At 41.9% G+C, this 15627-nt stretch overlaps 1 protein-coding gene across 1 annotated transcript in view; it reads right to left on the bottom strand.

Annotated features, from left to right (window-relative positions):
• The window catches only part of LOC111951423 (myosin-binding protein C, slow-type-like), a 35136-nt gene that overhangs the window by 4993 nt on the left and 14516 nt on the right, over positions 1–15627 (bottom strand). Inside the window, 23 exon segments of the mRNA XM_070434727.1 lie at positions 48–136; positions 1828–1901; positions 1903–1939; positions 1942–1992; positions 2142–2276; positions 2926–3112; positions 3210–3461; positions 3573–3709; positions 3802–3908; positions 4132–4297; positions 4424–4590; positions 4780–4885; positions 5038–5162; positions 5602–5610; positions 7915–8047; positions 8225–8388; positions 10558–10614; positions 11403–11451; positions 11552–11669; positions 11772–11920; positions 12217–12327; positions 13254–13295; positions 13799–13840. Coding sequence (XP_070290828.1) covers positions 48–136; positions 1828–1901; positions 1903–1939; positions 1942–1992; positions 2142–2276; positions 2926–3112; positions 3210–3461; positions 3573–3709; positions 3802–3908; positions 4132–4297; positions 4424–4590; positions 4780–4885; positions 5038–5162; positions 5602–5610; positions 7915–8047; positions 8225–8388; positions 10558–10614; positions 11403–11451; positions 11552–11669; positions 11772–11920; positions 12217–12327; positions 13254–13295; positions 13799–13840 — 2507 coding nt within the window.

Here is a 15627-nt window from a genome sequence, read left to right as displayed (position 1 = left end):
AGGGCTTTCACTGAAGGTAGTTGAGCCATTTTCTGTTATTGCCTTACCATGAATGGAATAACGAGATTGACGGCTTCTCCGACTTTACGAGTGTATGTCTGCTTCAAGTGACGGGGGATGCGGATCTTAGGTGGTTCTGGGAAGAGGACAGGTCAGATAAGTGGATGTAATGTGATTTCCGTAAAAAACAATTTAATACTTACGTATTTTAAATTTTTATCTACTGTGCCTTCGGAAAGTATTCAGACCCATTGACTTTCCATATTTTGTTACGTTACAGCCTTATTCTAAAATGTATTAAAAAAATTTAATAATCCTCATTAATCTACACACAATACCCCATAATGACAAAGAAAAAACWGATTTTAGAATTTTGGGATAATTTATWAAAAAAATGTAAAACTGAAACATCACATTTACATAAGTATTCAGACCCTTTACTCAGTACTTTGTTGAAGCATCTTTTGCAGCGATTACAGCATTGAGTCTTCTTCGGAATGACACTACAAGCTTGGAACATCTGTATTTGGGGAGTTTCGCCCATTCTTCTCTGCAAATCATCTCAAGCTCTGTCAGTTTGGATGGGAAACTTTGCTGCACAGCTATTTTCAGGTTGTTGTCCTGTTGGAAGGTGAAATTTCGCCCCAGTCTGAGGTCCTGAGCGCTCTGGAGCAGGTTTTCATCAAGGATCTCTCTGTACTTTGCTCCGTTCATCTTTCCCTCGATCCTGACTAGTCTCCCAGCCTGCTGCTGAAAAACATCCCCACAGCATGATGCTGCTGCCACCATGCTTCACCGTAGGGATGGTGCCAGGTTTCCTCGAGATGTGACGCTTGGCATTCAGGCCAAAGAGTTCCATCTTGGTTTCATCAGACCAGAGAATCTTGTTTCTCATGGCCTGAGAGTCTTTAGGTGCCTTTTGGGCCAAAACTCGAGCGGGCTGTTATGTGCTTTTCACTGAGTAGTGGCTTCCGTCTGGACACTTTACCATAAAGTCCTGATTTGTGGAGTGCTGCAGAGATGGTTGTCCTTCTGGAAGGTTCTCCCATCTCCACAGAGGAACTCTAGAGCTCTGTCAGAGTGACCATCGGGTTCTTTGGTAACCTCCCTGACCAAGGCCCTTCTCCCCCGATTGCTCAGTTTGGCCGGTCGGCCAGCTCTAGGAAAAGCTCTTCCATTTAAGAATGATGGAGGACTGTGTTCTTGGGGACCTTCCATGCTGCAGAAATGTTTTTGGTACCCTTCCCCAGATCTGTGCCTTGACACAATCCTGTCTCGGAGCTCTACGACAATTCATTTGACCTCATGGCTTGATTTTTGCTCTGACATGCACTGTCAACTTTGGGACCTTATATAGGCAGGTGTGTGCCTTTCCAAATCATGTCCAATCAATTGAATTTACCACAGGTGGACTCCAATCAAGTTGTAGAATTGATCAATGGAAACAGGATGCACCTGAGCTCAATTCGAGTCCCATAGCAAAGGGTCTGAATACTTATGCAAATAAGGTATTTTAGTTTTTAAAATATTAATACATTCACACATTTTTCTTAAAACCTGTTTTCGCTTTGTCATTATGGGGTAATCTATATAGATTGCTGATTTATTTTAATTTTAAATCCATTTTAGAATAAGGCTGTAACGTAACAAAATGTGGAAAACGTCAAGGGTCAGTATACTTTCCGAAGGCACTGTAAATATTTGATGAACACTTGTGCTTTGGACTTGTGTATCAAATGTCATGTTCCTAGCCCTGTTGCTTAAGCCTTGCTAATAAATAATACATACAGACATAAAAAAGAGAAGTGGAGAGTGGCTAGAACTCACCGATGACCTCTTTGACCAGGATAGAGTGCTGAAGTGTTCTGGGAGTGCTGGCGCCGGCAGCATTGATGCCCTTACCTTACCAGGATCTTAGCCTCTGGAGGGAGGCCAGTGATGTGTACTTAGTCTTGTCTGTCAGCTCCTTATTGGTTACTCTCCAGTCATCAGCTGTGGAGAACACGTCCAATGACTTAACACAGCGGGTAATACTTATTAACAGGCCAGGAGTTCTCCTGATCATGAAAAGTCAATGGGTTCTAGTTATAAAAGAGAAAGTCTATTCGTCGATGGAGGCATGTCAATCGAATGCTTCTTACTTCCTTCGATGCAATACTCCACCAGGTAGCCGTCTAAGCCTGCAGCTCCGATGGTGTCTGGGGGACGCCACTTCATGGTCACCGTGGTGTCTGTGACATCATCCACCACCAGCATGGTGGGCTCGCTGGTCACAGCTGAAGCAATCAGTGTGAGAGTGTTACAACGATTGGACTTCACACTAACATTTCCTTGCATGTATAGTATGTTTCATGCCTTGTCAAAAGTGGATCTCCAATTGCCATAAGAACAGTTATAACGCATACAATGTAAGAAACACCTCCATGCCCATGTGTGTGGGACACCCCTCTAGTTGGCGCTGGTATGCCATCATTCTGTTCACCAGATCTCATTAGGGGCGGCTCTTAACGTCTATTCTTATATTCTGTCTCACGTTTAACTATATTGAACCCTGTGGGAGGCTGATCTCCTAAACCTATAAGCCCTAGATGATTTGGCAGCCATTATAAAGACATATTTAATATCTCCTAAAGCCCCGGCCACGTCCAATGGAGGTCACAGTCAGAATGCGGAATGCTTGGAATAGTGGGGTATCAGAGAAACAGCTGCAAAGGGGAAGGGCAGCCCACGCAACGCCTGCACTATCACACAGTATCACAGCACCGGCTCTTTCATTTTCCCCCCATTATTGTGATATGATATAACCACAGGAGAAACTGTATCGGCTTACATTAGAGGATAACGCCTTTGTACTGTAAGTGTCACCTCACTGGCTTTGTCACAAAGATTACATTGCCAAGCGAACATCGCGTACTCAGAACTCACCCAGAGGCACAAAGGCTTTGGATGGCTCGCTGGGTTTGGACACGCCGATGGCATTCACAGCAAAGACGCGCACCTCGTACGGGACACCCTCAATCATCTTTTTAGGCTCAAATGTGGTCTCTTTGTTCAGGTCAAAGTTCAGCCTCATCCATCTGGAACTCTGCTTCTTCTTCCTTTCGATGATAGCCTTTGGGGAAAAGCATAGTTCTAATCACACAACACACACCAGAATATCCAACTTGTTAGCATAAAACCACCCACACACACCTACCTAAGATGGGTTAGCCTCCGTCATAGATCGGGGGTTCCCATGTCATAGAGCACCAGTCTCCTCCCACCTCCGTGACTAGGGGAACTTCAGGAGGGTCTGGGATATCCACCACCTTGACTTTGATGCTAGCCTCTGCTTCCCCAGCCTCATTCTGCAGGACTATCTTGTAGTTTCCTGTGTCTTCCTTCTCTGCGATGTCGATGGTGAGGCTGGTGTGGTCCGAGAAGGTTTCAGCTCGCACACGGTGGCCCGAGTCAAGGATTACCTACGATGGCAAATAGTAGATTGTACTGTACCCATACATTCAGTATGTATACTGTACTTCCGACAACAATTAAGCACAATGAAGKCTATTTTGACCCAGGTCAGCACTCACCCTCTCTCCCTTCATCCACACCACTCTGGGTGCTGGTTCTCCACTGATGGGGATCTCCACGCGGAGTTTATTTCCTGCCACAATGGTCACCGTGTTGTCAGGGAAGTTCAAGCTCTCCAGGTGCACCCTGGGAGGATCTGTAGGAACGGGACAAGGAAGAAAACAAGTAAGTGCTCTATAATATTCCTATCAACCCACGGACGGTTTTGTATCATTAAAATGACTGTACCAACGATATGAACTTTGGCACAGAGGCTCTGAGAGTATCCCTCTGGCACAAAGGTATAATCCCCYGCATCGTGAATGGCGCTGTTCACAATTTCTAATCGGTGGTTCCTGTCAAAACAAGAAAACAAGTGAGAAGACAGCTTAACCAATATGAAGAGGACAGAGGGAAGGGCTAAGGCCCAGAGTTTTTCTTGCTCAGGTTACATGGGCCTAATGGTGAATCCTGATTTGTGCCCAGAATTTTTGCCTCTGTGACTTGACCAGGTATGAAACCCCCATGAACACAGATATGGGGCTGAGGAGATGGGCGAGTGGGAGGGAAGTGACGTACTTGGCTCTTTGCAGGATGTTGATGCGGTCGTTGGACTGGATCAACTGTCCGTTCCTGTACCAGCGACCTGCAACATTCCCAGGGAAGATCTCACAGTGCATCTTCAGTGGCTGGCCCAAAAGCACTGTCATGTCCTGCAAATCCTGAATAATCTTCAGTGGCTTCACTGATGAAGGGAAGAATGGAAAGAAATAAGATAGAAAAAATTCAAAATAGTCATCAATTTAGTTGATCTACAGTTTCTCAGTAAGAGAGAAAGTGTGAGGAAAGGAGAGGGAAGTGAAATACACACATTCAACCTGGACTTTGGCTTCAGAGGTTCCCCCAGAGGCCATGAGGGAGAAGGTTCCGCTGTCCTCCTTTGAGGCATCGTCAATGATTAGCCAGTGTTTCAGCCCCTCAGACTTGACACGGTAGCGTGACCGGGGCCCGGTCGGGACCTCCACACCGTTCTTACACCTGAGGGGGTAGATGAAAGGTTAGAGGCTCAGAGGTACACACACACACACACAGGGCCACAAGGGGAAAACACACACACACACACACAGGGGAAAAAACACACACACACGGACACAAGGGAAAACACACACACACACACACAAGGGGGAAAAAACACATACACACACACTAAGTTGGACATGGCCCTACCATTTTACTTGAGCTCCTTCTTCAGACACTTCACACTCCAACTCAATTCTCTCGTTCACTGTTGTTTTCACAGCCTCAATCTCTTTAGTAATCTTCACTGGTAACTCTGCAGAAAGGTAAGATACAAATCATAAAAGGCATCAATATAATTAGAAACAGTGGAGTGTGAAATTGTGGAGAGACCACATTCTGGTCCCACTAATTCCCCAAAGAGACATTAAAATGAAGAGAGAAGGATGATGGAATYGAGAGGGGTACCTTTGACAAACAGCTCGGTGGTACACTTCTCTTCTCCCGCGGCTACGGAATAGGCAGCGTCATCATTCAGGCCGCAGTTGTTGATGACCATGATCCGCTGTGTGCCTTTTTGCTCAAAGATAAACCTATGCAGCAAGTGCATCAATCAATCAAATCACTGGATATCCACATACTGTGACTATATGTGCTTGGAGAGAAAGTTATATTATACCATATATGCTTGTGAATGGCAATTATTTCAAGACTTCATATCATCCACMGAGCTACAGACAGTTGCCTTTGCTTACTTGTGTCTTCCAAAAGCAGAAATAGATGTATTATTTTATATTAGATTATTTTAAGAATAAAATGTTGTGCTAGTTTATTAATCAAAAACCTTTGTCATTGAAGTCATAGTAATGTGAAGATATACAGCCAAATTCATATACAGAGACCCGCCCCATTCACAAACAAACACATCCCAACATGCATCAGCGTGGGTTGTCAGTGCACACCCAGAGGAATAGAGTAGACAGAGGGTTGGGGTCACACCAGAGGTCAGGGATGTAGGACGGGTGGACTTACTTCCTTTGACTTAAGGTCAGCAGTGGAGCCGGAATGGAGCCAGAGGAGGAAGTGGTTATAGCAGAGAAAAAGGATGAGCACCATGGCATGACAGACAGACAGATAGGACAGAAGGATAGAGGAGGGGACTGTAACAGCCAATTGTGTTACAACAAAATGAGAGAGAGAGAGAGAGAGAGAGATCTTCATAACAGGGAATCCTGGGAAATACACTGGAGACCAGGGAACAGAAAACTGCAATAACCTCCCAGATGGCTTTAACTTGGCTTGGCTTTGAACAACCTCTACTGAYAGTAGCCTGAGATTGACCCTTCACTTTTTAGAATCTAAGTACACACTTGCCACACTTGAGGGTACATAGAGGTCTTGTAACATCGAGTAATACAGATGTTAGATTGAGTGATGAGATTAACTTTCAAAAGTATGTGTATTAACAGTAGTTATACAACGGGTGGGTCTAATTCCAGCCTGTGTCTGTTCCACAAATTACCAATGGCTAAATATATGATGTTAAAATGCCTATTTACTCTGTTCCATCTGACTTTATAAACTTGATCTCCACTATAAAAAGCATCTGGACATTATCTCACATTTATTTTAGACTAACATTTAGTTTTTAACAGCAGAGATTTGTATAAACCTTGCTGTCTGTCTCTCTGATATTTGCAACATTGAATTTGAATATTGAAACGATCTCCAGCTGTTACATAGTAATGAACGTGTCGGGAGTCGTGACGAGAGACAGGCAGGCAGTGTTCCTTAGCCAGTCGAAATCATGAAATCAGCTGGCATCATTTTTATGGAAATATACAAAAAAATGTCAAGTGCAGCTAGTTTGCAGTCTGTTGTTGGCTAGCTCTTCTGAACAACAGTGTCCTGACGAGAGAGCACATGTTCTATTGCGCCTCATTAGCTCAGTGTTATGGTTGTGTCCGAATAAATGTCACTAGAAAACAGCTTAAACATATGCAAATGCAGCTACTGTTGTTATTCTGGCTGCACTGTTTGACGTGACTGTAAGTTAGCCGTAGTTGGCTAGCTAGCAAGCAAGGGATAAGAACATTGCCAGCCAGTATGGCATTGGAACATTTAGAACGAACAACTGGGTCACATCCATAGATACAGAACAAAAAGACTGAACGACTGGGTCGAGTCTCTGGCAACCAAACCAACCATCTAGTGGAAGGATGAAATATTATGAATAAATTCATCAAAATAACGTTAAGAAATGAAAATATGTCAATCATTATTTGAATATGTTGGTAATCCGTTGTATAAAAATGACAATGCCGTCAAAGCCAGTTTGCACAACACCCGTGACAATATATCCTCGAAACACTGGCTTCTCGGGCATTATCACTTAATTATACAAATGATTTCCAGAGAGAGCTAAGAAAATAACACAAGTCACTTTTCGTTATATATTCCCATTATAGATAGGTTGATAAAACAATGTGGTAAGATCAATACACTTAAACTACGCAAAATTATATTTATGGTACACTAACATTGGTGGGGTACACATCTATCAAAACAATAGATCATCCATTGATTGTTGCAAAGCCAAGTGTTAAAGACCTGTGGAGAAGGTACCYCCATTTCCCTGTACAGAAAAAGACCTGTAGTTAATAGCAAAGGACCATTATTTAAATCATCAAACAGTGCATTTCCACTCAAATGTAGCTCAGCGCCACGCACTGACCAGAAAACAAATAACGTTCTTGATGTGTTGGTGAGATGCATGTGGCATCTTATCAACACCACATTAGTGTTGAGAGAACGTTATTTGTTCACTGGGCATCAGCTGGCAATGGTTTACAGTGCAGAGATCTGGGCTGGTCATGTTGCTGTGTGTGTCTGGGCACAATGGGAGCTCTGTATGGGTGTGAAGGGCATGTAGGGTCAGACTTGTCCCTGCTTGACAAGGGCTGAGGCAGTAGAGGAAAACCCCTGTTCATAACAGGGTCACACAGGGCTGTATGTGTGTGTGTCATTATGTGAAAGCAATTATTGGTGTAAAACAATGTGTGTTTTCATGCGCACGTGTGGGTGTATGCGTCCTTACTTGCTTGTTTACACCGTGAGACCATCAGAAACACTAACATGTGAACCATTGCTTTTCAATGCTGAGAGATGTGACAAGGAACAGATAAAAACTACAAGTACCAGGGGACCGGCAATGAGGACCAAACCACGAATGAAAACACATTTTATGAGGAACTCCCAAAAATGCCTTTCATTTGTGAAAAGACGAAAGAGAGAAAAAGATATAGAATACTAACACATGAAGAAAGAAGAAAAAGCTTGACGTACTTTGGAGTTGGACGGATCTCCTGGCCGTTCTTGTACCATTTCAGCTCTACTGTGGGGTCTGCAAGATCCACCACTAAGCGGATCTTCCCTCCTTTGTCCACCTGGTACGCTGGATCCAACTTCTTGGCAAAAGCTTTACAAAAAAGATAATATCCCATGACAATGGTTATGCATCCTATAGAAAACCAGTGAAACGTTTCCCCTGAATAATCACAGATTAGCTGATTATGAGCTAAACAATCTAAATCCATAGTGCAGCATAATCCCAACAGTGATACACAGTCGCATGGACAATCACTCAATTCAGCACCTTCACTCTTCTTCTCCTCTTTCTTGGTCTTCTTCAGCCTCTTGAGCAGACCCCGCAGGTCTGTTATGCCGTACTCAAAGGCGATCTTCTCATACTGGTCTGGCCTGGCCAACTTCAGGATCTCCCACACGTCCACTTCGGGCGTCTCATCCTGCTTGGGCTCCCTGGGGCAGGACACGAGGGGAGGGTGTGAGGGCTGGGGCCACGCTCTGGGCTATTGCGACGTGTCCTGAGGAACTGCTCCCTATGGGTGGGGTGGGGAAGGGCGGGAAGGAGGTTCTGGAGAGGGTACTAAAAAAGGGGCAGTGAATGCACTGAAGACTACTCTCTGTTGTATCTACTATAGATAGGGACTTCCTACTAAATTAGTTTTCAAGAGTGTTTTCCCTCCGTTGTTCTACTGATCTGCTGTGTTTCTATAGTAATTTCTCTTCTTCTCTCTCTCTCTCTCTCCTTATATCAGGCACACGTTCTCTCCCTCACTTCTGTCTCTCCCTAGAGTTCCTCAGGACATGTCACACAAAGGGATGGGCGTGGTCTGAAGCCCTGTACCTGTCCTCTGACATCCTCTCTGGATGAGGCGTTACAGGGGGAGAGGATGAGGTGTTACGGGGGAGAGGGGTTGGCTAGTCTATTATATGTATTATATCCTATAGGAAGGGTTTTACTGCTGAGGCAAGTAGAGGGATCAGATTATTACAAGGGAGTTGAATATGTTTCATGTAGGGGTTTTGACCAGGGTCGAGTTCTTTTAGTCTGGACATTGTTACTTGCCTTTAGGGTGAGATTTTGCAGGAGAAACTACATTTTAACCAGTGCTGTATTAATGAATAACAAAAAAATGTATAAACGGATAAATGCTATAGGCTACTTTGTGTCCTTGGGGGGAGGGGGGGGGGGGGGGTAAACATGACACCTCAACAGAATGAAACAATTGGGAAAAACTACTGATCTAGGTCCTGCATGCAGGAATATAGGGAGATCTTACTCCAAGATGTGCTGCTGATAAAGTCTACATTCCTTCTCTTTCTATCACATTGCCCATCCCTTTGCCTTGTGTCTCAGTATGTTCACTCATCACCACTTCAGAGACGCTCTGACCATGTTAGAGATGGAAGGCTAGGCGTCCTAGAGGATGTTAGATCTGTGAGATCCAGGTATAAAGCATGTTTCCCTGGGCGTGAGTAGATCCATTAGGCAGCGAAATAAAGATCATTCAATCAGTCCGTTCTTTCATGGACATTTTCCCAAATGTCGGAAAGCTTGGAGGTAAAAAAGCATGGAATTATTATTTCATTCTTATGCATCTCTCTTCTCTTGTTTATTTTCAGGCAATTACTCTGTAGACTGAAATAAACATTGTGATATGTGCCTTGTATTCTAAGTTGAAATAAAATGACAATGTAGCGATAACACTATTTCACAGCATCATTTATAAATGGTCCACTAGCAGATCACTAATGATCCGAAATGGGAGTCCTTTTGCCTCATAAACACAGTATATTGAATTCTACTGTTGATCAAAAAAGTGGTCATCCCAAACAGCAGAGAAGACGTATTGACGCAAAGTCCATTTCCGTCCTACTAGACTTGTTAATGGAGCATTTGAGAATGTCGGCTGTAAATGAAGTGTTACCGTACTACAGTAGGCCAACACTCTTGCTTGTTCCAGATCCTAGAGCTACATTCCATGCTGGGGACGCTACAGGATTACAGTACTTACCCCGCAGTAAGGTCTAATCGTTTAATTACCTAGGTTATTCTCTCTACTAACCTTTGGTTTCTGAATGTGTAGGGAAGAAGAAGAGACAAGCCCAAATAAATGTGTAATTTTACCTCAGTGATGTGTCACGGTCTGTCTAGGTCTATTGTACTGGCAGTACATTGAAAAAACATGCTGTTGTCTTGATGTTTGAACCAAGAAAAAATGTAGATTTGTATTTACAAATGAAAAAAGAAACTCAAAAATACAGTTATCAATATGTGAGAGTAGATAGTGTACTAGATAGTAACTTTGTAAGTGATTCACTGTAACTCCTGATATTAATGAAATTATGTACTCTTACAGTACATGTTACTTCACCTATGTACTAACTAATATACTGCACTATAATATATTTAATATATTATATTTAATACACTTTAATATATTATACTATATTGTAATGCACATATATACCATGTAACAAAATAAGAAAGCAATTTGGAAGAGTAAAAGATTCAATGGTGGTTGCTGGGGCAAAAGAAAAGAGGTAAACACCCAAAACAAGGGCATAGTAAAAAAAAATATAAAAAATAAGACTGTCCCCTTGAGGACGGACAGTGACTCTCACCTATGTTTAAGAAGACCACTAAAGTCAAGATCCCCTGCATCCTCGTGTCCTTCACTGCTGTTGTTAAGAAGAAGAGATTAATGGAGATTTAATCAGAGTAGAAACAGTAACAGGCAACTAGATAAACAATGCTAAAAGAACAACGCAAAGCAGCGGCTACTGACTTCAATCAAATGCATTAGGTCCAGACTAACACATGATTGGTGGCTTACACAAAAACCCTTTCGATTCATTTCCAATTAAATGCTTCTAACGAACTGGTTTGTGTAAGGASTATRGAGAGCGATKCCAGCCAGCATTTAACAACATTTCCACAATGTTTCTGCTGTGTTGCAGGAGCATCACTGAGCAGCTACGTTGGGATAATGCTATGGGGCTGGGATGTTTTGCGTTGCTTTCTGACACATTGTTGGGAGGGAGTTTCAAATGCAAGCATTGGCCTTTGTGCTGTTCAACACGTTGATTGGTAATTACCTTAATAAAGGTTAATCACATCAGATTTCATGGTCATTATGTTTCAGACACTATGTTCTCATGTTGGTTTGWGATAAGAGCCATGGTTTTCCTACTGAGCCACAATGTCCCACGTATCTGATGCTCAAATGTACATTTTCAGGTTTATTTGCCATGTGTAATGAATCTTGCTCGAAACCAGTGAAGTTTGTGTTTAATGTTACTATTGTCATATTTATCATTATGAGAAAAAAGGATACTCATTAGTCAAATGCTAAATCTAACCACTAACTGTAAAAATATCACTCTGTTGTTTACTCTGAAAACTAGTCTACTAACTGTCTGTTTTCAAAAATCAAAATAACGTGGTCAGATTGTGTTGCTCTCATTACCTTCTTTTGAAGGCTGATCGAATATCAACACTCTGTGACTGTTCCAGTTCTGAAAGACAATAATGCAAAACAATAACACAGTATATTACTGCTCGTGTTTCAGTGTGTGTTCTGTGCTGTATGACTGAGACTCGAACAGTGCAACAAACCTTTCACTTCCAGGTCAAAGGAACAGCTGTCAAATTTGTCCTTGTAGGTGACCTCACACCTGTAGTTTCCAGCATAGTTGTCTTTGGCCTTGATGATATGCATCTCAAATGTGTGAATCTGCGGGGCGATACATAGGTATTGGAAGGACAGCTAGGGGACCAATGTGTGTGTGTGTGTTAACATACAGTACATAGAGCTATACAACGTGAGGGTGTCTACCTTGGTGCGTCGGTCAAAGGTTTCTTTCAGTTGTAAGTGCTTTCCGGTCTTGCTGGCCAGGTCCATCCATTTCCCTTTGAACCACTTGATGGTGGGTTTACGGAGCAGGTCTTGGGCCTCCACCTTGGCAACAAAGGAGATGTCTCCACCTTTTGAACATGTAAAACACAGCATGTCCATGGTGGGAATAGCCTTTGAGGTGGATAGATGTCCTACACATGGTTGCCAGAGGTCCCTTCTCTTGGAGAATAAATACAATAGTGAGAGAGAGGCAGAGAAAGAGAGAGAGAGGCTATCTTTCATCATAACAAGGGAGAGAGTCAAATCTAAAAGACCTTGACCAGTACAAATATAATACATGTAAGGGTTTTAAAATGTCTCTACGAGTATATCATCTCTGGTCTACAGCAGCTGTGAGAGGAGAGCTCACTCAGCAGGCACTCACCCACAGTGATGGATCCGCCCTGGGGTCTTTCTATGAGCAGGCTGGACAGCGGTGGGGTGTCTACYGGCTTGTCAAGGTCCTCTGGAGCCTGTCCCTCTCCCAGAGACCACACTGGTCYATCAGGAGAGACGGACACACACCATCACACAAAGACTCAACACCAACAGACCAACACACTCCTCGTATACTGTACTCAAMGGKTTCAACAATCCGTCAGCACACCTTTCTGTATTCATCTGAAAGTGATATACTTCCCAAGGTAGATAGACAGACAGAAATACATTCATACGGTTCCTCAGCTGTTCATTGCAGCTGCAACATGGAAAGCATAACATTTTGCAACATGGAAAGCATAAGAACATGGAACATAGAACAAATACCTGTACTGGGAAAAGCGTTACGGGTTTTGAATGAATACCATATCGGAAGAGACTCCTTTGCCGTGTGCAAAAGTGTATCGATTGATACATTCTTCAATTTCTAGATGCTCCGGTCTTCTTTGAGATCTCAGAAGACTAAGTGGACTAGGACTCATGTCAGCAGTCGCCATGCTCAACATGTGATGCTATATAGACAGACCTACTTAGGGAGTCCCTTCAGCCCCACCCCTCGCTACCTACTGCAAAGACCCAGCTACACTCCCCCACACTCAACTAGGTCACTTAATTCATTGAATTGACTTCTTACTTATGTGAAATGTCATTCATTTTCCCATGTTTGAAAAATGTTGACATCCAAAAGCCCCATAGCTTCCTACAAGCATTGGAGGGGAATGTGGTAGTTGAACTATGKCATTTTAGGAAACCAGTATTTTTCATGGAGCAGAACATAGTCCAAATGAACCTGAGCTTTTAAAGTATGCCAAGCCAGGTTCCATTGGACCAGCTATGTGGGGAAAATGAAAAGAGCTAGCTAAGAGACTAACACTGTTTGTGAGTGGGCTTGCTCCAGAGAGAATACTGCTATTCTGGAGCTCTGCTATTGAAAACGTCACTTCTAATAGGATGGTTATTACGGCTTTTGTTACATAGTATTACCTGAGTCTTTTCTCCCCATGGCTGACACATGGACGCTATCATCTGAACAAAGACAGAGAGAAATTTACAGCATATTATAAGAAATAGTACTGTAAAGTCCACAGAAGCAAGCACACACAAACATTCAGGACCAGCAAGCAATACAAGCCATCTAACAGTAAGCAAGCTGAGCCCTGACGAATTCTCACATAATGATGCAAGCTGCCAATCAAAAGCTGTAACTATGTACATTGTTAGGTTTCACCAGTGAGGAGAATCAGTTTTGAATCTTCTTTCATGCCTTTGTATTTCTTAAAATAAAGTTGTATACAAACTGTATTATTTTATTACGATCAGAATTCCAAATGTGTTCACATAAAATATGTATAACATTCATGTGCCAGACAGAAAATTGCAGAAAAAGAGACCCTTAAAATCCTTAAATTCTTATCATTCCTTTTTCATAAAAATCAATTATGATGTTCATGCAATATGTTTCACCGTTGACAATCTGATCTCTTAAGGTTGGAAAAGCTATAGTTGTAGGATTAACAGAGAGATCTTACTAGGCAGCTCAATAGAGAGTTTCTTGACTGTATTGGCATCCTCTGTGAAAGAAAGCATAGTATTACTGAAATTAATTTGTGTTTTTATCTAGTCAATTTATTTGACTCTGGTGAAGAATATTGCTATTGACCCTTTGTGATGATTGACAAAAAATGGCCTTATGGCCTTGTAATTGGAAAAAAAGTATGAAATGAAACTTCCAATTACTCTTACGAACAATTTCCAATGAATTAAATATGAATACATATAAGACAATTCAAGACAAGAGAACCGGTATGGTATCAACATAGTTGAGGTCTAGAACAAACCAAAACATGTATAATATCATCATATATACATAACATATACATACAGTATACATGATGAGCATGAGTGGCATGAATGGATCTTATGTGTGTATATTCCAAGCCTTCAGAAAGTATTCACACCCTTGACTTATTCCACATTTTGTTGGTTTACAGCCTGAATTCAAAATGGATTAAATAGTTTTCACCCATTTACACACAATACCTCATAATGATAAAGTTAAAACATTCAATGCCGTCTTGGTAAGCAACTCCAGTGTGTTTGTCATTGTGTTTTAGGTTGTTGTCCTGCTGAAAGGTGCATCTGTATCCCAGTATCTGTTGGAAAGCCAACTGAACCAGGTTTTCCATCTAGGATTTTGCCTGTGCTTAGCTCTATTCCGTTGCTTTTTATCCTAAAATAACTCCCTAGTCCTTGTCGATGACAAACATACACATAACATGATGCAGCCACAACCATGCTTGAAAATATGAAGAGTGGTTTTCAGTGATGTGTTCTGTTGGATTTTCCCCAGACATAATTCTTTGTATTCAGAACATTAAGTTAATTTATTTGCCACATTTTTAGCAGTTTTACTTTATTCCCTTACTGCAAACAGGATGCATGTTTTGGAATATTTTTTATTATGTACAGGCTTCCTTCTTTTCACTCTGTCATTTATGTTAGTATTGTGGAGGAACTACAATGTTGTTGATCCATCCTCTGTTTTTTCCTATCACAGCCATTCAACTCTGTAACTGCTTTAAAGTCACCTTTGGCCTCATGGTGAAATCCCTGAGTGGTTTCCTTCCTCTCCGGCAACTGAGATAGGAAGGACGCCTATACCTTTGTAGTGACGGGTTGTACTATTGGTAGACATCCAAAGTGTAATTAGTAACTTCACTATGCTCAAAAGCTTTTTTTTTTTTTACCCATCTACCAATAGGTGTCCTTCTTTGCGAGGCATTGGAAAACCTCCCTGGTCTTTGTGGTTGAATCTGTGTTTGAAATTCACTGCTCGACTGAGGGACCTTACAGATAATTGTATGTGGAGTACAGAGATGAAGTAATCATTCAAAAATCTTGCAAAACACTATCATTACACACAGAGTGACTCCCTGCAACTTATTATGTGACTTGTTAAGCACATTTTTACTCCTGAACTTATTTAGGCTTGCCATAACAAAGGGGTTGAATACTTATTGACTCAAGACATTTCAGCTTTTCATTTTTAAGTAATTTGTAAACATTTCAAAAAACAACTCCACTTTGATATCATATGACACTGACACAAAATCTCAATTTTATGCATTTTAAATTCAGGCGGTAAGACAACAAAATGTAGAAAAAGTCAAGGTGTGCATGTCAGATGTGATCTTCACATCTATACCTTCACATCTATACCTCTATACCTTTGAAAATTATAATAAATAAAGGTTTGTGTGCTTGTAGGAATTATGCTTTGGCATTTTTGAATTGGCATGCATGTAAACAACATGCYTATGTGATATGCACACACATATATTGCAATAGTTTAGGAGCT

Source organism: Salvelinus sp. IW2-2015, linkage group LG24, assembly GCF_002910315.2.
Source record: "Salvelinus sp. IW2-2015 linkage group LG24, ASM291031v2, whole genome shotgun sequence".
Classification (NCBI taxonomy): Eukaryota; Metazoa; Chordata; class Actinopteri; order Salmoniformes; family Salmonidae; genus Salvelinus; species Salvelinus sp. IW2-2015.
Note: the sequence above shows the minus strand (reverse complement) of the source record. Positions and strands in the feature narration are given on the sequence as shown.